The sequence below is a fragment of the Carassius auratus genome, chromosome 24, assembly GCF_003368295.1.
Source record: "Carassius auratus strain Wakin chromosome 24, ASM336829v1, whole genome shotgun sequence".
Taxonomy (NCBI): domain Eukaryota; kingdom Metazoa; phylum Chordata; class Actinopteri; order Cypriniformes; family Cyprinidae; genus Carassius; species Carassius auratus.
The window spans coordinates 19382908-19404565 of record NC_039266.1 but is presented as its reverse complement, the minus strand read 5'-3'; the positions used below and the strand labels follow the sequence as shown (position 1 = coordinate 19404565).

Below are 21658 nucleotides of genomic sequence, written 5' to 3'. Positions count from 1 at the left end.
AGAGGCAGTATTATTAATATGTTGAACAGACATTTTCATGCCAGTTCGTAAATTCTTATCCATAGTAAATGAGACCAAAAACAAGATATTTACATATATTTTATTACATCTGTCTGCACCCTGATCAATTAAATATAATATGTGACACTGGACCACAAAACCTGAAAGCTGAATAAATAAGCTTTTCATTGATGTATGGTTTGTTAGGATAAAACAATATTTGTCCGAGATATAACTATTTGAAAATCTGAAATCTGAGGTTGCAAAAAAATCTTAATACTGAGAGTACTGAGAGTTTTCCAAATGAAGTTCTTAGCAATGCATATTACTAATCAAAAATCTAGTTTTGATATATTTATGGTAGGACATTTACAAAATATATTCATGGAATAGCTCTTTACTTAATATCCTAATAATCTTTGGCATAAAATAAAAAATTATAATTTTCACCCACACAATGTACTTTTGGCTATTGCTAAAAATATACCCCAGCGACTTAAGACTGATTTTGTGCTCCAGGGTCACATATAACATAATCAGAACAAAAAACATATTTGTTTTATGGCTGTTTAAACACAACAGATATAAATAGATATTGTAGCATGGAAACAAGGCTTAGATACTGATTCAGAATAGTGGTTTTGCATTGCACATTAAAATTACAGTAGACCTGCTAGTTTGGCCTTCACTGTGTCCTCGGACCTTGTGGCCAAGTGCCATGTGAACCTCAGAGAGCAGATATTCCCAAGCTCTTCATGACAGCTTTATTGAGCAATTTACAGTAAAGAGAGCTATAAAAACAGTGTATGTGTTCACAAAGAAGGTCTCTTGCTCAATTAAGGGGATTTACATTTAAGCATCACAGTACACATTGACTACACAAAGCGAGATTTTATTAAGTGCAACAGTAACTCAAGAAAGGCACGTCATGTGTATATTTGAAACTGCGTCTTTATATATATCTTTCTTAATGTGTGACGATACGCCTGCTCTCCTTGAATCGCATTAGCATGAAAGCCTGCGGAAACTGTGTCTGTGTGTCCTTGACTGTGTGTTATGGTGACGTCATTAGCATAATCCTGTTCCTCGGCTCTCGCTGTGAACTTTGACGTCAGTGTGCGATGCTGCGCTGGCAGGTAAATCAATAATTATTTAAATGAGATTGAATTATGATGCCATACAGCTTGTGAGGCGAAGAGTCCTCTGGCTCCCACTGATTTTAACTGGAAAACAGCATAGAGGACGGCATGGCATATTAGGTTTTATTAATGGCTTTATGATCCACTTGGAGTGCAACAATATCATTAAATCATTAAAGACGCTGCAAATGGTTCAAATCTCTCCAATATTCTTCAGATCTTGGGCCGCCCCTCTTTATTTGAGTATTTCCTTATTTTATTATTATTTATAAATTATTATTTATTTTTTGTATTAGTAATATATTATTAGTAATATATATTATTTTTCTTTGTTTCATGTAGTTGTCATGTTTCCTAATTCCTAATTGTCATTTAGTTAAAATTTTAATATATTTATATATTTGTACATTTATATATATATATATAATAAAACACATTTTTATAGTTTTAGTTTTGAAGATAATGACCATGCAGGTAAACTGATGTTGCCAATCATGTGAAAGTATTTGTTACTGGTTAAAAACATGTAGACTATTTTCTACTGTATACATAGCCTGTGGCTGTCATGTGGAGACTTATTACAGATATTTGACTTTTATTGTGATAAACTTAATGATAACTCGGGATAGCTGCTAATCGTTAGCTTATCAGATAATAAAGGTCAATGTCTTAGAAGCACAGTAAAGGTTTGGAGTGGTGGTTTTATTCAAGTTGTAGTCTCTGTCAAAGCAAGTGGATATTATACTATCTATAAGCTGGTGATTTATATTTTACATTTAAAAATAGCATTATATTAACAGATTCTCAACTTCTGGACCAGTTAATATTCAGAAAACATTAGCAGTCTAACTGTACATACACTATTGGATGAAAACACAAAAGCTTGACCCCTTCGCAGATAAATATATATGACTTGTTGGGAATTAAGTTATACTCATTCCTGAAAATGTAATTTGGCAAGGATGGATGGAGAAAACATACATCAAAATTCAATTGATGGCAATAAAATCATTGCCTAGCATCTATAACTGCTGCAATTACATCATGATCTCATATTAAATAAGTTACCATTCAAATAGGGCATTAGTTAATCATCCCAAAAACACAACACAGAATAAGCATAAAATATCTTTACTTAAAATATCCTTTTTGAAAATAGCAGAACAGAGTATGGCTGAACAGTATTGCTTAACAAAGCCCTCATATTCAAGTAAAATACATTCAATATCACATTACACAATATATTTCCAACCAGCTGACTTTACAAACACAACATAAGACACAAGCCCTGGTCCCAGTGCTTTAGAAGAGCTGATGTTGACCTCCTTGCTTAACCTGCAAGATTTGTCTATTGGCATTTTGGCTTCTGTTAAGACTCACTGTGTTGCTTGTGCATCGCTTTGCAATACAGCTGAAGAGACTAATAACTCAAAGTCCAAGATTAAAGCATAGAACAAGAAACGGCACATTAAGGAATTATAAGGGTTTCATGCAATTATTGCTATTGCTTTTAAACTGAAATCTTATGAATATCAGTTGCAATCAATGACATCTTTCAGAAACACACACAGGAAAATGCAATTACTATATGAGGCACAAATACGTCAAATCAAAACTGCTCTGATTGTACAGTACATGCTAGATTTTGTGCGTTATTTCCCTACGTGCCGACATGGATGTTTTGCCATGTGTGTTCGTTTACCAAAGGGGAATTTTCTAGACCTTGCAGCCTGATAACAGTGTGCATTGGGTTTCATTAAGCTTCAGCACTGCTGAGACAGCCAGAGATTACAGCCTGGCAGGGAAGGACAGCAGCACAGATGGCATCTGTTCGGGAATCTGCCAATCTGCCGTACCTTTGCATTTCAATCTGAGATGCTGGTCTAGTCTATAGAACAGAGGTGCTCAAACTTTAATACAAAGGACCAGAAATCAAACGTGATTGAGGTCTGTTATTCAAAAATAAATGTTGCATTGTATCCATCTACTGTGAAAAAAAAGAGGTGCAAAAAGAAATGCATGAACAAAAAAAAAAATTATACCATCAATGCAATATAAGTCATTTGGATAAAAGCATCTGCCAAATGCATAAATGTAAATATATTATGACGGGCCAAAATGAAGGTCATCACAGGCCCCAGCTTTGTCCAGATTTGGTCATCTCTGCTCGAAAGCAATACAAATATAGTTAAATATTCAATTTAAATATTAAATACCCCATGTATATATTACTCCTCTTGTCTGTCAATGCATCACATGTAAATCAGAGCCTTATACAAAATTGGCACCATATTCTAAGTCCTAATAATTCAAGCATTTGCACTAATGAATGAAGAAGGAGAAAGAAAGAAAGAGAGGGACAGTACAAAGACATGATTCCCTGCATAGCCTCTTTACTCTCCAAACAGCACATCTGGTCTGCTGGACAGCTGGCAGGTTGCACAGCATCACTGCATGGAGGGTGAAGGTGCTTTGACCAGGGGGCATAGCGTTTGCATATCATGATAAAGAAGTGAGGGAAGGGGAGGAAGTGAGGTCCGGGGGGGGGTCCTTCATTTGAAAGATGCACGGACCTCACGATCTTTCAGAGGCTGAGGGGGGCGATAGTTGTTCACCATGCAGCAAGCCTCCTCATTGTCTGCTGTAAAAAGCAGAGATCGGAATTTCTTCATCTGTAGAGGAAGAGAAAGAAAGACAAATAATGAGTTTTCAGCATCTGTTACTATTTAACGGACACTGAACTGATTTGAGCTGAACTGAACTGAGCTGAATTGAACTGACTCACACTGAACTGGCTTGAGCTGAACTTCACTAAACTGAATCAACATTGAAATGACTCAGGCTGAAATAAATGGAATTGAACTAACATTAAGATGACTCGAGCTGAATTGAACTGAACTGAATCAACAATCAACTGACTCCAGCTGAATTACCCGGAATTGAATCAACATTGAACTGATTTGAGCTGAACTGAATCAACATTGAACTGATTTGAGCTGAATTGAATCAACATTGAATGGACACAGGCTGAATTTCACTGAAATGAATCCACATTGAACTGACTCAAGCTGAATTGAACTGAACTGAATCAACACTGAACTGATTTGAGCAGAATTTTGCTGAACTGAATCAAAATTGAACTGATCTGCACTGAACTGACCTGAATTAAATCAACATTAAATTGACTTGAGCTGAACTGAACTGATTTTATTCCACATTGAACTAACTCAGGCTGCATTGAACTGAACTGAATCAACACTGAACTGACTCGGGCTGAATTGAACTGAACTAAATCAACGTTGAACTGACTCAAGCTGGATTTCACTGAACTGAATCAAGATTGAACTGACTCGAGCTGAGTAATAACATTGTGTAGAGCTGCTTATCACTAATTTGAACTTGTTTCACAATCGATGAACTACACAGTGAATGAACTGTTCTGAATCAACACTGAACTGACTTGAGCTGAATAATGACATTTTCTTTACAGCAGAATTTGAAACATTAACATTTTCCTGTTAATAACTGTTCACAGCTTTGTTGCTTTGAATCGATCTTGACTATATAAAGCTGTATAAATAATCTTGATTTGACTTGGATTGGGAAAACGCTAATAGTTCTCCAAACTGGTTAAACATTAACTGTCCTAAGCAAACTCATTTTCATTCATTCTTATATTTTGAACAGAATATCCTGTTAAGTTATTTTGTATTTATGAAGTCAATAATTGAACAGGCAGCTAGGAAATGAGCCAATGCCACCTGAGGTTATGCACACATTACCAGCCTTGAACCAAAGTTGTGATGTAAACATTCGACAGGGTTGTGTTCATTTTCACATGAGGGCTAGATGCCACAGAGGTTGAATGGAGAAGAAAATACAACTGACTATGAAGGTTTGTACATTTGCTTACAATTTCCTCAGATGAGAGATGGTTTTGAAAGTGTAAGGCCTAAAGACTAAAGAAACAAGTAATAATGTTTAATACATTTTTTTCTAGACTGTATGCTTCTGGGTAGCTCACATTAAGTAGTGATTGCAGTATATAAATACATTTTTTATATAGATATATATTCATTCATTCACATTGATTACACAACCTAGGGAGGTTATACACATTTGTATTTTATAGACATAATTTGTGATCTTAATCCTGTTCGAATAAGCAACCTGTGTTTTTTAATTGAGTCAGCAAGGTGTTCTTAATAAGATGCACATCCAAATCTATATTATGCGAGATGCCACACTTCACTATGAAGCATGTGACTTGTAAATTCCACATCTATGCTTGTATTACTGGTATAAATTGTGTGATAAGCAGGACCTGCTCCGAGCTGACGCTGATTGACTGCTTGCAGACGATCCATGTGACGCTCTCGAGCAGAGGAGGGGTGGTCAGAGACCCCAGGTACGTCCAGTAATCCAGAGACTCTGGGAGCAGGACGGTTGGGTCAAAGTTTGTGAATGAGGTCTGCGTTCCCTGCAAGATAACACCCACAAATGAACCATGAAGCAGAACTGATTTCAATATTTAGCATGAAGTAAAACTGAAAACAAAATGTAATTGAATTGGTAGACATGCCTTGCACTTGATTGCATCCATAGCATCCAGAAGCTTCTGAAGATTAGGATTTTCTGCACCAATCTGACGAGAAAACAAACATTTTTATTAACTAAACAAAAAAAAGTGGGATAAATATGACTAAACCACAATATTTTCTTTAATTTTACTTTGCATTTTATTTTATATTATTTATAAATATGAGACTAAATGTGAGACTTAAATTAAATTTACATTTTTCTTCAACCCAATTTTACAAATTTGTGGGAAGAATATTTAATTCTTAATTAAATTTAATTTTTTTATTTAGTAAAAACATAATGAGCAAAAGTGATGATACTATTTAGTGAATTAATCTCTGTGTTGCTGATGAAGTGGTTAGTGAATAGGCCCTAAAAATGTAAGACTGAATACTTATTAAAAAAAAAAAAAAAAAACTGTGTCTAGGCACAATATTTTTATTTTATTTTAGGGCATAAATGTCATAAGCAAAAGGGATGCATCTATTAAGTAAATTTGTAAAAGTGTTTGCTGACAAAGTGGTTAGAAAATAGCCCCTAAAAAAGCTTTAATGAATTCAGCCCAGTGTTTGCTGACGATGTGGTTAGTAAATAGGCTCTAAAACTGTACAACTGCATACAGACCTCTAGAAAAACTCCAACCACGGCAAGACCATCAGGCTTACTGGCTGCTTCCCCAAAACTGGGATATTCTGTGTTCCAGTGGACCAGATGGAGCTAAAATTGAGATTATGAGAAACATTAATACTTAATCATAATAGAAAACATCTCACATCTTCATTTCCCCAGTTTTCTCAGATAGTCATACCTCAGCTGGGTAGCATTTCCCATCGACTGTGTGCTCGGAGCCCTTGTCGTCGCTGGCACCCCAGTGGAAGTGGAACTGCTTGAGTCTGTATTTGCCTGAGATCGGGCCTTCCGTCAGAGCTAATGTGGGCAAACACAGAAAAAATGATGAATGTGATGTCAAAGTCTGTTACATACTCTATACAGTAGCTAACAATTGTTAAACAGGCTAAACATGGTTAAACTTGCTACACAGGTTCCATCTACCGATTCTGTCAAAGTTCACATGAAGGACACTTAAACCATTCACTGCTAAGCAGCTTCAGTGCAATCATTTGTGTGAACACGTGTGATTTCCCATACTTCTAACCAAAAGTGTCACTGGAGGATGATATTGCTAAAGGGTCAAGGTGGTGTTACACTAATATTTTCACATTCATTTAATTTTAGGCTTTACAACTGCTTAGACATGCAATAAAATCAACTATAACCTATAAATAAACCTAACCTATAAAAATTGTGTGCAAACGGTCTATTCAAAGGCTTTTAAACACTCTAGTACAGCATACTCTTGTAAATTAATGTTTAACTATGTAGTTAGAGCAAAAACCAACTTCTGAAATGTTTTCCAATGCTTCCTGAAAGAGCATGTTTAGTACTATATTCAGTAGTAATACTGCAGTAATACTTGCATTAGTATCAGACGCAGCCTCATCATTATATAACTTTTCCTTCTAGATATTATCAAGGTTAACACTGCAGTCGTTTCAAGAACCTTCTGCCTAAGCAAAGCTAATGATTAATACAGGAATAGACGTAGCTTAGTTGATTATAAAAAGGTCACAAACTTGAGCTGTCGTCATCATCGGCGAAGGTGACTTGGAAGGAGTGTCCATTATTCAGGATGTCCAGTGAAGTGGAGGGGTCGTACTGCAGATGAAGCGGTTTCAGCGATTCATCATAAGATGCTCCACTGTGTTGAATGTCTATTGGAGACTGGCGAGGTCCATTAGCAATGGGGTAGTTTTCACACCATTTCTCAGGTCCTGCAGTGGAAGGTGATATACAGAGGTTAAACAATATGCATCCGGGACAAAAAACATTTAGAGCACAAAATATTTTATTTTAAAGACCACTTTCTGCAAATTTGACTGTAACTACATCCTTGCCTTTAAGGCAAAATAAAATAAAAGACAAATATTATATATGCCTTTATAAAAAAATTTTTTTTAAAAAATGCATCGGAGAAAAAATGAAAAAAAAACAACAACAACAACTAATGGTAGCCTATATTTTAAATAACTAATATAACTAATTATTTATATAACAAACAAATATTTTACATGCATTTTACCTGCATTTACAACATTTGATATGCAGTGTCCAAGATATAATCTGCATTTGGGATTAAATAAAAACCCACAAGTATTGTAAGAATAAAAAATATCCTTACATCATTGTCTTTAATAACTATCATAATAATAACAATAATAATATAAAAATATATTAATGTGCATTTAAAACATGCATTTGAATTGCAGTGTCCACCAATGTATTATGTGAAGAAGAAAAAATGTCCTTACATCATTGCCTTTAATAATAATAATAATAATAATAATGTATTTATGTTCAAACAAAATGTACAAAAAAGAATTATATTTAATTATATTATTTGGAATAATAATAATAATTATTATTATATGTGCATTTTAATGGAAAGAAAATGCATTTCATTTGCACAGTATCTAAGGTATTTCCTGCGTTTGGTATGAAATAAAATAAAAATCCACATTCGTGTGAAGAAAAAAAGTACATACAGCTGACACAAAAATTCAAATATGTATACATTATTATGCACATAATATATGTAAAATCTGTACATTTTGCACTTGTCACTGATAGTGCTGACTGTGCAGTAGCCAAGGTGAACAGTTGCAAAGAGGGCACATGCAGATACAGAGGGGAAAAATAGAGAACCTGTGATAGATTTCATATTGACACATCCTATGAAAACGCGAATGAATTATTGAAATCATAATTACATGAGGGGTCTTACCGTTATGGTCTGCGTATCCCCATTCGTTGGACATTATGACAGCTGCGCCGCAAGAGTCTTCAAGTGTCCTGAAGCAGTGTTAGTGACCTCGGCCAGATGAGCTGGGGGTTTATATAGCGGCTTTCTGGACGCTGTTCGCTCACATGACCGTACATTGGTGTGATCAGCAGCAGGAGGAGCTACAGAGAGATCGATCGATCCTGCGCGCTCTCCATCCGCGTCTCTCTCGGAATGCGGGAATCTCCTGCTGTGATCTGCTGCTATGTTATTGCATTTTTACCATCCTGTGATTGCATAATCAGATACTTGTGGCGCGCTGGTTCTGGTGACGTAGAGTGACAGTGTGACAGGCTAGTAATAATGACAATGAGTGCAGTAATGATTCATCACTAGCACAGCGAATGAATGGCGGTTTTGCGCAACACTCTGCTTTTTTACAAAGAGCGAGCCCGTAACTGAAAATAGATATATGGAAATAGGAAGGTTTAATATATAGATATATAAACGGGCTACCTTACTCATAATGAATTCAGTACTACCAACATAATTCTTTAATATGTGTAGCCTATATCACTAACAAATACACTAATAGCTAGTAGCCAGAGTAATTTGTGTCATGTTGTAATTATTAGCCTATTATAATTATTATGTTTACTATTTATTATTGGCTCAAGAATAAATAATAGGGAATAAAAATATGAAATGTAGATTTTAATATAAACATTGCAGGATAGGTACGTAATTTCTGCCGATACTGAAACCAATGCTATTTTAGTCTTTTTTTATATAAATAGCGTGTATATTATTTGTAACTGTTCATGCATATGCATATTTAAAGTTACAAAATTCTGATTTTGTGAAGCTCTGTCTTTGTACTTGTGTCTGAACTTGCAATATAAAGTGAATGATTGCCATCTGGTGGTCGAACGTTGAAACTACTATTGACCGCAAACAGAACAAAAAAAAAAACGAATAAATTCATGTTTAAATTCAAAGAAGGGCCAAATGTAGCTTTTAAATTTTTCTTGTTAGAATATGTGAAGACCTCATATGAATTTATACATTTCGCGTGTGTTTGTACAGTTTCACTATTTAATCAAATTAATTTATTAGCTAATATATTACGTCAATCTAGATTTTTTTTAATTGATTATTTTTTATAAATATGAACCTTGATTGTATTCTTGCGACTGAGAGTAGGTCAGTGTCATATTTGTAGAGTTTAATTGACCAATGTTGTTCCAATGTTTATTTTTTATTTTATTTTTTATTTTTTTATTATTATTTGTAATGCCTGGATCAGTTGTCGTCGTGACCTTATTTAAAGTTTCGTGTACTCTCCACACCACTAGATGGCGATAATGCGCTTGTAGAGTGAAGAAAAAGCACAGAGCAGGCACGTGGATGTGGGGAAAATATAGTTGATAGTTGAAACAACGCTTTTCTGTTTATGGAATATATGCGACGTGAATATAAGTAATTATAATTTTTTGTTAGACACGTTTAGTTTGGAATCGAGTGTCATCTATGCGTGATATAGCCACATACTGTTCTCCGTCTGCTGTCTGCGTTTGGATCAGTCGTTAAACGTTATTTTAGACGTCCAGATTGCGGCCTCGAGTTGAGTTTTCATCAGAAGGTCTACAGGGGAAATGGCAAAAAATAAACAGAAAGGCAAAAAGCAACAGAATGTATTTCAGGTTGCGAACAAACAGTCAAAACCCAAGACCAAAGCGAAACCCGTCAAGACCTCTTTGAAACATGTGAGTTCAAGATTTGTTTACATCAGTAATGCGCCTTCAGGACTGCACACAGTTCTAGAGATTTGGAATATAAACAAGTTGATATTCTGCCCACAGATAAACACTTTGAGAAATGAAAAAGTGGAGAGCTTAAATCAGATGTTCACAGAAGTACAGCAAGATGTCAGAAGTATATCAAAATCAACATCCAGTGAACCCCAAAAAGCACAGAAGGTCAGATTTTCCTGTTTTATTTTCTTATTCGTAGTTTTAAATTGTAAACTATGTCCAAATAAAATCTGGAACTTGACTTTCTATCAGCTGTTTTTCATTAAGTGTTTTTGTTCTGTCTCTAAATGCCACTGTCATGTTTTTATTTATTTTTGTATCAAATGCAATGACATTTAATGCTTCATGTGTCCAAATACTTTTTTTTTTTTGTGCTGTAAATGCGTAATGTTGACCGTCACATGTTAACTGTATTTCAGGTGATCAGAGAAGCTCCACGAGAAGCTGTCAATGTGGATAATGCTGCCCAGCTTTTCTCTCAACTGTAGAAGATCATTTTAACATGCTAAAAATGGATGAATCACAGACACTTCATTACAAAGTCCTCAAACAAAAATAGTTCTAGATAACTTCCAGTCAGACATATTATTTATTACATAAATATACCCCCTTGTAGATGCAATCATGTTTTTTGCATGATTTCTATCCCTCGTAGGACTGGTTTTGTAAATGCACTCCGCAGTGCATGCTGATCACACAACCAAGCTTAATGTCCAAAAAATACATTAGTAAGTTTTCCTAGAGCACTGATTTTCTTTAGGATTTGAATTTTGTCTGTGCTTGCTGAAGCATAAAGAACAAAGTCATTAAAGACTGAATTCTTTCAGAGCTGTTCTGTAATGAGTTGTGCTTCTGTTTTATTGAGTCAGCTGTAACAGGCTTTATATATTCTTCGGATCAATGTTTGAACTTGTGACCCAGTGGAAAGAGAGATGTCCAGTCGAGTCAGTGGAATTGAGATTGTTAGCTGGTGTTTTATTTATAGAAGGTGGGCTGAAGGGGAATTGACTTCTTTTTTTATTTTATTTTTTTGCAGTTCTAAGCACTAAAACAGCACTTGAAAGAATCTCTTCAAACCTTTATTCTGAATCTGCTTACAGGTTTTTATTTTAGGTGCAAATAATAATTGTGTTTATTCATCCTTGTGTGTGGTTCCAAACCCATATGATTAAAATGTAAGTGAATTCATTTTCCTTTTAGAGAAAAGTTCTACATCAAGTCCTGTATGCAACATTTATCTTGAGTCCTTTGTGCTGGTTTATGACCATAGAAAAGTTTGAGAACAAATACAATTAATGAATGAGACATTTGTTTATGTGAATAAATTGTGTGAATCAGTACATAAAAAAAATTAATGCTTTTGTTTAGAAAAGATGCGTCAAATTGATCAAAAGTGATTATATATATATAAATATTAATGTTACATACATTAATGTAATATATTCCAAATGATTTTTGCTGATTTCTGTTTTATATAAATGCTTTTATAAACTTTTAAGTTTGAGAGAGGCTCTCTTAATTAATGTGAACGTTCCTTTATTTCCTATGTGTTGTGATAACAGCTCAATACCACTAGAGGCCAGACCTTTACAATAATAGCACTGCATTAACAGCAAGACTGCATGTCACAAGATAAATACGTATTTTTCTCCTATTCACTTAGATATAACTAAATGTAAGGACAAGTATGTGATTATCTTTTTATAAACAGGCATTTTGAACTAAAGTGTCCGTCTGTTGCTGACACAATGAAGCATGCAGTGTTTAAGAAAAACAAGCATGCTTATAATGCACTTAAAAATAAAGGTTCTTGATAGGCATCTACGTTCCATGAAGAACCTTTAATATCCATGGAACAACAAGGTACTATATAATGGGAAAAGGTTATTTAGTTTATGTAGTTCTTTACAATTAGAAACAAAAATGTACTTTTAAGAACTGCTCTTTGGGAACACAAAATGGTTCTTCAGTGGTGGCACTACAATATATATATATATATATATATATAAATTATTTTTTGGAGTGTGGCACTTTAAACCTTTCTCAAGTCTGAGAGGGGTATGAGAGTTCACTGGTGCGTATATGCCATCCTGACAGTATCAGGGACTAAGCAGAACATTTGTGGGTGTTGAGATTCATTCAATCTGCCATCGAGCTTTCAACCGAAGACTTGACTGCATGAATATATCAAACCTTAAAGAAGGATGAAAATAATGAGTTGCTCTCTCATCGTGTAACAATTATCCACAGTAGTGAAATACCCAAGCTCAATATCATAATGCAAAGCTGTTGTTCTCGCTTTTAAAGTAAAATATTTGTCCCTCCGAAAAGGCAGGTTTTTTTTTCATGAATAATAAAAGTCTGCAGGCAAGAGATTTGTGCAAATTAGGCTGTCAATATATATCTCACATCACTCAAAATTGAGAATGTTGTGAAATAGGATTTTTATGTGCTAGGATCCACATTTTGTGCTCGGCTTTTCAGCAGCTGTTTATGTTGTCTCTTGGAACAGCTGGGGGTCTTTCATAAGGCAGTGAAAAGCATAAATATATCATTCGACTGGTAAATCAGCCGCATCTCTTCAATACAAGTCGGTTCTGCAGAAAAACATGATTGCTTTCTACGCACGATAACAAGCAGTTGTCAAGCACTAGGTGTCCAAATCTTCCTAAAACAGGAAATGGGGGTTTGCTCCGAGGGTCAGTAGAGGAGTTAGGTGTGTTTTCTATAGCTGTCATGCATTCTGAGCTTCCTGATGCTTTGCAGTGAGATTTGGAGCTCTGCACCGCATAAAACTCGAGTCTAACACACTCAAACACGCACACACTCTTCACAGAGCTAATGTGCCACCTTAGACTGTTCTGTGGCTCAGTCTCGCATTCATTTGTCACATACCCACAGATGATATCATTTCCAGACGCCTGTTTATGTGGAAAGGGTTCTATATGGGAAAATAAATGGATCTTTACAAGCAGACTTTCCCAACCGATGGGAGCTGTCAGCAATTTGGCTCTGCATTAGTGTGGTGAAGCTCAGCATTATCCAGGTCTCTCTGGTAATTTCAGCATTACTGATACTGTCTGATGGAAAGCACTTAGAATTCCATGCACCGCTGTTGTTGCTGTCTGCAAAACCTCCATGAGTTCTTCAAAACAGGTCAGATCAGCCACAAACCGCGAGGTCGAACAGGTATTGATGCAGGCCCCTAGAAACCCGAGCTGGATAAAGAGTCAATCAATGTTAATTCCTCAGTAGCTCTTTGCAGTGCCCTGCATTGGCAATGAGATACATGTTCGGTTCTGGTGTAGCAGATCGAAAGTAGGTTACCTGATATAAATGCTTGTGTTTATCTAGGATCAGTTGTTATCCAGCTACTTGTAAGATAGAAACTCGAGGGGGTGGTTTTGTCACAATTTTCTTTTTTTTTCTTTTTTTTATCCAAAGGCAGTGGAACGGGGAAAAAAGCAAGGTATGGGATATGAAGTTCTTTTCAAGCACCATGTTTTTAGAAAGTCTTCATGGTTTTGCAGGAGATGCTGCAAAAAAAAAGTGAGTTGTGAACATAATGGTCAAACACATCAATCTAACATGTTTACATTGGGAAAAAATGGAGGCAACATAGCTGTTTCTATTTGTACAGCCCCTTAATGTTACATATGATGGAAAGAAGTTGAGAAATAAAAGCAAGCACCTTAAGTTGTTGAAGAAGAAGCATCCAGTGTCAATAATATGATTTAAGCACTGAATTCACTGGAAACTCAAGCACTTTTGGCTGCTTTGGAAATGTTTATGTCAGTGCCTTCCCCTCAAAGCAAACTTTCTCAACCTTCTGACTCTCTCAGGGTTGCTCCATTCTGCTGTCGATCCCACAATCCCCTGCTACTTGGTTCCCATAGTCAGGGTAGCGACATATTTAATTGTTGACAGAAATGATAATGAGGCTTTGAGGAATAGAGGTACAGTGGGTTCAGTGGAGTTTGATGTTTAACAACATGCCGAAAGTTCAGCTGACAAAACTTTCCACAACCCCCTAAAAAAAAAAAAAAAAAAAAACGGTTTAGTTATTAAAAGGACATGATCTAGGACTTTAGAAATATGAAATGAGCGTTCTCTCAGCTCTGCTGCAGTGGACACAAGAGCCTTGCATATAGCGACAGATATTCTCATCATGACTGTGCTCCATTTAGCAGTTTATTTTGGCAAGAATCTCTTATACAGAAATAGACCCTCTGACTGGTAGTCTATATACAGCAACCAACCACCATTTCTTTGGTTTTACGTGGTGTTTAGCGGCGTGTAAATCTGGGGTCTGAGACTGAAACTATAATAACATAGATTTCCTCAATTTCAGTCTCTGTTGTACTCCAGTATGTTACAATTTAGGGTATTTTGCCTAAACACATGGGCTTTTCCCGTATTCAGAATACAGAAATTTCCAAAAGTACACCGTGCGAGTCGTTAAACCTGCCAATTAGAGATTTTTTAAGAAGCCCGAGGTTGAGGGCTGCTCGGTGTGTGTGTGCATTTCAAGCTCTTAAAGGTCTGCGCGGAGCTCGTTTCACACACCAATGACTCACTGCTCACCGCAGACATTCATAATTATAGACAATCTGCTGATTAACCCTACGTCCTCACATCACATCTCGTTATGCCCTGAATGCCACCAAGATGAAAAAAGGTGCTGCTTTTGTTCACATTAAGACTCAAATTGATTTAGCTGCTCCAGAGCTCGTAAAGAAAAGCACCATTAATCTAAACCATGGCTGACCTTCAGTAAGTGAGAATTACATGTTCTCCTGCAGTTTTTTAAGTTGAATTATAACCTGTACTGTATGGAAGCGTAGTCCTCTTGGACTTCTTTGGAAATTTCTGTAATGTTTAATGCAACTGATCTTAGACTTGACCATACCACTAATACATTGTATATACTATGCTTTCATAAGCGCCCAAATAACTGGAGAGACCTCTTCTGAACTCAGTTAATTGTTTTCTTTCAGATTTTTACTAATTGTAAATGAGTTTACAGCTGAGAGTGGATAGGAAACCAAAAGTCATTTCACTCGTGGACCAAGTTATTGCATTTTGACGAAATATATGTCTCTGATGAATTGAAAACCTCAAGCGTGCATGGATTAATCTAAGAAAAATGAAAATTCTGCCATCATTTACTCACCCCCTGCTGCTTCCAGACCTGTATGAGTTTTTTGCTTCTGCTGAACGCAAATAAGATATTTTGAAGAATGCTAACCAAACAGTTGATAGTAGCCAGACTTTCATATTTTGTTCCATGGAAGTCAATGTCTACTCTTTCATCAAAAGAAAGAAACTGCATATCTTTATATATGTAATATTATGCATTATAATATTTAGTTATTTAATTTTCTTGAACTGAATGGGTATAAAAACTACTGATTGCTTTTAACTAACTTTTGCTTGGCCAGTGCTACAAGTCAGAGTGAAACTATTTTATTTTTATTTATTTATTTAGTTTTTTGCTTTACTTGCACAGCTTGACAGAAAATTGACATTTCTGACAAAACCTGATGTGGATTTGTGTAGGACTGCGGCACATCAGTGCTGATTTGACCAGGAATCAGAGGAGTAATCATTAATCAGGACAGCTGTCCGTATATTCTTGTATACGTTCATATGAGTCTTGTTGAGAATAATCACAGAGAGCTGTGCTGCCCACCGGCTGCTGCCGCATTATTCCAGCCTTTTCTTCCTCTACACCAGCTACTTCACGCTCAGTCCATTTCCCTTCACCAGTATTGATTACATAAAGTCTCTCTGATTGCATAAAGACCCTTGAGAAGTCTTTCTGCCAGGTGCATGACCCGAAGACAGACAGAGGAAAGTCTGATCCTGGTATCAGCTCTGGAACGGGATTGACTCTAAGATTCCCCTCCTGCCCTTTCACTGCTGTAGCCTTCAGTCATTATTATCTAGAGACTTTCAGAGTGGTGAACTTTTGGAGAAGGAATTACTCCAGCTAATTTTCAGTCTATTGAGTTTCATCTCACACAACCTGAATAGTCTTTTTTGCTATAGTTGCAGCTAGTTTTATTGTGTTTTTAACTAGCTTTTTGTGAAAACATGCTCTATGCTCATGATCTCTTTTTTAGTTTTTGCTTTTAACATTTACCTACAAACTTGCAGTTTTTCACTTTACAATATGTTAATTGATGGACTGGAGTAGTGTGGATTACTAGTGGATTATTGTGAAGTCTTGATCAGATGTTTGGACTCTCATTCTGACGGCACCCATTCACTGTTGAGGATCCATTGCTGAGCAAGTTATGTAATGCAACATTTCTTTAAATGTATTGCCAAATTTCTCACCATTTGTGGTTATTCAATATATAAATAAATATATTTATATTAAAAAAAAGGAAACCAAAAGTCATTTCACTCGTGGACCAAGTTATTGCATTTTGACGAAATATATGTCTCTGATGAATTGAAAACCTCAAGCGTGCATGGATTAATCTAAGAAAAATGAAAATTCTGCCATCATTTACTCACCCCCTGCTGCTTCCAGACCTGTATGAGTTTTTTGCTTCTGCTGAACGCAAATAAGATATTTTGAAGAATGCTATTAACCAAACAGTTGATAGTAGCCAGACTTTCATATTTTGTTCCATGGAAGTCAATGTCTACTCTTTCATCAAAAGAAAGAAACTGCATATCTTTCTATATGTAATATTATGCACTATAATATTTAGTTATTTAATTTTCTTGAACTGAATGGGTATAAAAACTACTGATTGCTTTTAACTAACTTCCAGTGCTACAAGTCAGAGTGAAACGATTTTATTTTTATTTATTTATTTAGTTTTTTTTGCTTTACTTGCACAGCTTGACAGAAAATTGACATTTCTGACAAAACCTGATGTGGATTTGTGTAGGACTGCGGCACATCAGTGCTGATTTGACCAGGAATCAGAGGAGTAATCATTAGTCAGGACAGCTGTTCGTATATTCTTGTATACGTTCATATGAGTCTTGTTGAGATTTTGCCAAATTTCTCACCATTTGTGGTTATTCAATATATAAATAAATATATTTATATTAAATTAAATTTATGAATTTAGCAGACGCTTATATCCAAAGCGACTTGCAGTGCACTCAGGCTATCAATTTTTACCATGTGTTCCCGGGGAATCGAACAGCCAACGCAATGCTCTACCACTTGAGCTACAGGAACACTATATATATATTTCTAAAATTAAAGGCTTTGTACATGTAATTATTATGACTCCGTACATCTCTTTATGACTTCCTTGAGGGGGTCAAGCCATATTGCATTATTGCACTATTATTGGAAATTCAGTTAATCAATTAAACATACAAGCTTTTACAAAACAAAATGCTAAAAATTTTAAATATACCATTTGGTAACTAAATTTACTTTGGCATTAAATAAATGTTATTCTTAATATAATTAAAATGATTTATACAAATATAATTTATGTTTTTAAAAATAAAAAAGTTTTATAGTTAATAGTTGTTTTCATTAAAAAAAATATTATTATTATTATTATTATTATTATTATTATTATTATTATTATTATCATTATTATGGAGTGTATGAGGGTCATTTCCCCTTAGATGGAGTAATGTCTCATCAGCAGAGGACTGACAGCACACATCTGCAATGTCTGAAACTCATAAATCTCAAATCATAGCAGATAGTAATTATTGAGCGCTGCTGGCGCGTGACCTCTTCAAGTCATTGCCCATCAGAGGCAGTTCAGTCCGTTCAATCAAAACTCAAGGAACATCAGTCTACAGAGAGACATTTAGACCCCAGACATCAAGAGCTGATGAGGACATGGAAGGCTTTCCACTTCAACAGTGTTGAAGGAAATCAATATGCAATTTTCCCTCTGAATCTGTACTGGATCCAAAAAAAGAAAAAAAAAAGAAATCCATTTTCCATTCCTTCCACCTGAGCTTCTGAACAGCTGGGTCAACAGCTTTTGTTCCTCAGACTACAGTAATTAAACTACTCAGCCTGAAGACTCTTAATGACTTAGAGTTGCATTAATAAATCTAAATGAATGGAGATTTAGCTGGTGAGTGGCAAGGCTTAAAAATTAAAGAGATGCATGGAATAACAAAAAAATCTGAGCTTTGTTTGGCATTAAAATGCAGTCTCATTATACTTTAATCTCAGTTATGAAACTCGAAAAGGTTCTGTCTTTTACTAATAGTAATAATACGTTTTTTTTTTTATGTAGCACCTACTGTAAACTCAAAATGGTCACTTAAGTTATAACAAGGAATCAACAGCAGGCAAAAGTAACATCAAATTAAACGTGAAATTATGCAGAAAGACTGAAATAGTATTTTCTTGTAAAACATACTCCAATAATCTAATAATAATTGTATTTCCAGCTTTGAAAAATCAGTTTTACAGTGTTTATTATTAAAATCCAAAGATAAAGTAACGTTAACAGATATTTAAAAATATTGTAACAATTGTATTTCATTAACTATGACTTAATGTGAAGTGTTTTTTTTTTTTTTTTTTTTGCATTTTTAAATAAAACAGATAATTGCAATAAATTTTTAAAATACCCTTTCAGTGTTTCTTAAATGTGACAATTTCACATTTAAATGTTATTTGTCGCTTATTTGTTATTTAAAATTTTACTAGCAATTTTTGAGTGAAAGTTGTTTCAACACAATTTTTATTTTCAGTGTACTAAGAACATGTATTTTATTTTTCATGATGAAAACTGGTTTGAATCAGGACATGATCATGACTTGTTTATCTGTCCCATTAATCATACCTATCCTGTTATCAAGCGTGCAAAGATAATTTAAGAAATGTTATTACTCAACTAAGAATAAATTTAATAGTATTATGTCATAGTCAACTCTAGATGACCTATCAAAACTCTTTCCATTATTATTATTAATATTTTTTTTATGGCAGTGCGAGTCATTAGAAAACGTTTCACATATTATTGTCATAACAACCAACTTCATTTGAATATTTCTCAAATAAGGCCTGTGGAAAAAAGTCCATATCCAGCCCTGAGCTAATATAATATAAATGTTAATGAAGATTTGTGCAGTGAGCTGGGAGATGAGTATTTATAATGCTGCAAAACCACTTTAACTTTTGGATATGATACTGGATTACTTCTTCCCTTTTTTTTTTTTTGCAGGAGGATATAGTAACACAGCTGACCGTAAAATAAATTAGGCCGATACTGAATAATGAAAAAATGTGACTATTTGGCATATTCCTAGAAGCCGATATGAAATTTGAAAACCTGTTTTCACTCTTATGGGGAATGGTAATGCAGCTGGAATCCATCCAAATGCAAATGTTTTTTCCTTATTCATGTATAAAATCATGATAATTGGATTCTGAAAAGTATTTTGTAAACAACAAATGTCACGCGATGATGTTATGACAGATACAGTCACTGCATATAAAAATGTTGCAATGCATTTTTTCTTGATATTTCACTGAAAATACATACAAATATGGCTGTCGTAGGTCAGTATGACGACATAATGGTTATTTGGTCATTTTCTCCATTTATATTAATTTAATTAATCGATCAGATTAGTGCTTTCTAAACAGCTTCTTTCATTTTGTCTCATGAATATTGCTGAAATGAGATCGGCAAGAAGTTAATACAATGAACTGATTCCATATGAAGTGGCCAGTGGCCCTAATTAACCCAGTCTTTTGGTTTTGATGTTGATAAATTGAGTGGATTTGATTCACCATCTGCTACAGCTGCACTCAGGTGCATCCAAACCCAGGACAGGTGCTGCGATGCCCCCCCACAACCTCACATACACACAAACCCAACGCTAGCTGTCTCTGCCTGCTGTTAAGAATATTCTATAGGCTTAATGTTACTCAAAAGTGGTATTTTAAGACTGATAAATATTTTAATATGCATTGTAGTGTTTGAATGAGCCACATGAATACCCTTGTGGCCACCAGTAAATATTATTTTATTCTTAAAAAATTACAATTTGCTGAAAACGTACTTGTCCTCAGGCCATCCAATATGTAGAGATGAGGTTTTTTCTTCATCGCAACAGATTTGGAGAAATTTAGCATTACTCATCAATGGATCCTCTGCAGTGAATGGGTGCCGTCAGAATGAGTTTGTAAGAATTAATCAAGAGTCTTCCATATATAATGTTGCTTTTTGCAGTGAAAAAGTAACATTGTCTGATTCAGGAGAGAAATATTCACAGATCAAGCATCATTTACAAACATGACAGTGGATTCGTGAGAGGACAACAGGGGATGGACTTCCTCACTTGAGGTTTATTATAGATTATGCACTTTAAAATAAAAAAACTTTAATGATGTTTTAGTTTCTTACAAACATGCAGATCATAAGTCATTTATTGAAGGACTGGAGTCTTGTGGATTATTGTGACGTTATTAATCAGGTGTTTGGACTCTCATTCTGACGGCACCCATTCACTACAGAGGATCCACTGGTGAGCAAGTGATGGAATGGTACATTTCTTCAATTCTGTTCTGATAAAGCAACAAACTCATCTATAACTTGAATGGAAATTAGCTTTTTTAAGTTTAACCATTCCTTTAAAGCCAATGACTTTTAGGCTGAACTTTAAATATTGCATTCGGTTCCACTTCAAAACATATATATATATAAAATAAAAAATAAACTTTTTTTTCACAATTTTTATATAGTGATTGTAATGGCAGTCTTTTCTTAAACCACAAAGCCTATAGCCAGACAACAAATGAAACAACTGAAAATACATTCAAATAATAGCATGCCAATCATAAAAATATCTTTACAAATAGTTTACATTTCTATACAATATGAAGTAATATTACTAGGTCTCTGAGCTGAGCTGTTATGAGACCTAAACCGTATAGAATAACCTTTCTCTCAAACGTGACACTGATTTCAAAACAGAGAAAAGAAGGATAACATTTTTCTAATGGATCCATTTTCAATCAATCTTTTTCTTTTTTATGCTATACACATCTTTCCACATTCTGATTTAAACAAACAAATTATGTACAGCAGCAGAATGAAAATGTCAGCAGAACGAAGATGAACATTCTGAAGCTTTTTCTGTAAATCTGCCATACAAAAATAGAGTTCATTATAACACACTCCATACTGAATGACATCATAGAGAACAGAAACAGTGACCACTACATGTCGATCCAATTCACACACATATGCATGATAAAAACCAAATACAGTGACAATATCATCTTTACAGTATCATTACAAATCATGACACATTAAGACAAA

The 21658-nt window shown here is 34.9% G+C and overlaps 2 protein-coding genes across 2 annotated transcripts; one reads left to right on the top strand and one right to left on the bottom strand.

Moving 5' to 3' along the window:
* Positions 1-2254: 2254 nt before the first annotated feature.
* Positions 2255-8864, bottom strand: LOC113042532 (carbonic anhydrase 2). The gene is made up of 7 exons (XM_026201455.1): positions 8563-8864; positions 7355-7552; positions 6529-6647; positions 6345-6437; positions 5722-5784; positions 5464-5619; positions 2255-3811 (listed from the first exon to the last, which is right to left on the bottom strand). Exons 1-7 carry the CDS (start codon positions 8594-8596, stop codon positions 3692-3694), a joined length of 783 nt encoding a protein of 260 aa, XP_026057240.1. The 5' UTR covers positions 8597-8864; the 3' UTR covers positions 2255-3691.
* Positions 8865-9928: 1064 nt separating this feature from the next.
* LOC113042531 (uncharacterized protein C8orf59 homolog) lies at positions 9929-11715 on the top strand. Its single transcript, XM_026201454.1, has 3 exons — positions 9929-10325; positions 10422-10538; positions 10793-11715. Exons 1-3 carry the CDS (start codon positions 10215-10217, stop codon positions 10859-10861), a joined length of 297 nt encoding a protein of 98 aa, XP_026057239.1. The 5' UTR covers positions 9929-10214; the 3' UTR covers positions 10862-11715.
* Positions 11716-21658: the final 9943 nt, after the last annotated feature.

Bases quoted from the DNA above. Each gene is read 5' to 3' on its own strand.
- LOC113042532 (XM_026201455.1), bottom strand. From the start codon at position 8,596: ATGTCCAACGAATGGGGATACGCAGACCATAACG. The intron at 7,553-8,562 runs GTAAGACCCCTC...CTTCCACTGCAG, and splicing joins GGGATACGCAGACCATAACG to GACCTGAGAAATGGTGTGAA. The intron at 6,648-7,354 runs GTTTGTGACCTT...TGCCCACATTAG, and splicing joins CGATGATGACGACAGCTCAA to CTCTGACGGAAGGCCCGATC.
- LOC113042531 (XM_026201454.1), top strand. From the start codon at position 10,215: ATGGCAAAAAATAAACAGAAAGGCAAAAAGCAACAGAATGTATTTCAG. The intron at 10,326-10,421 runs GTGAGTTCAAGA...TTCTGCCCACAG, and splicing joins TCAAGACCTCTTTGAAACAT to ATAAACACTTTGAGAAATGA. The intron at 10,539-10,792 runs GTCAGATTTTCC...ACTGTATTTCAG, and splicing joins AACCCCAAAAAGCACAGAAG to GTGATCAGAGAAGCTCCACG.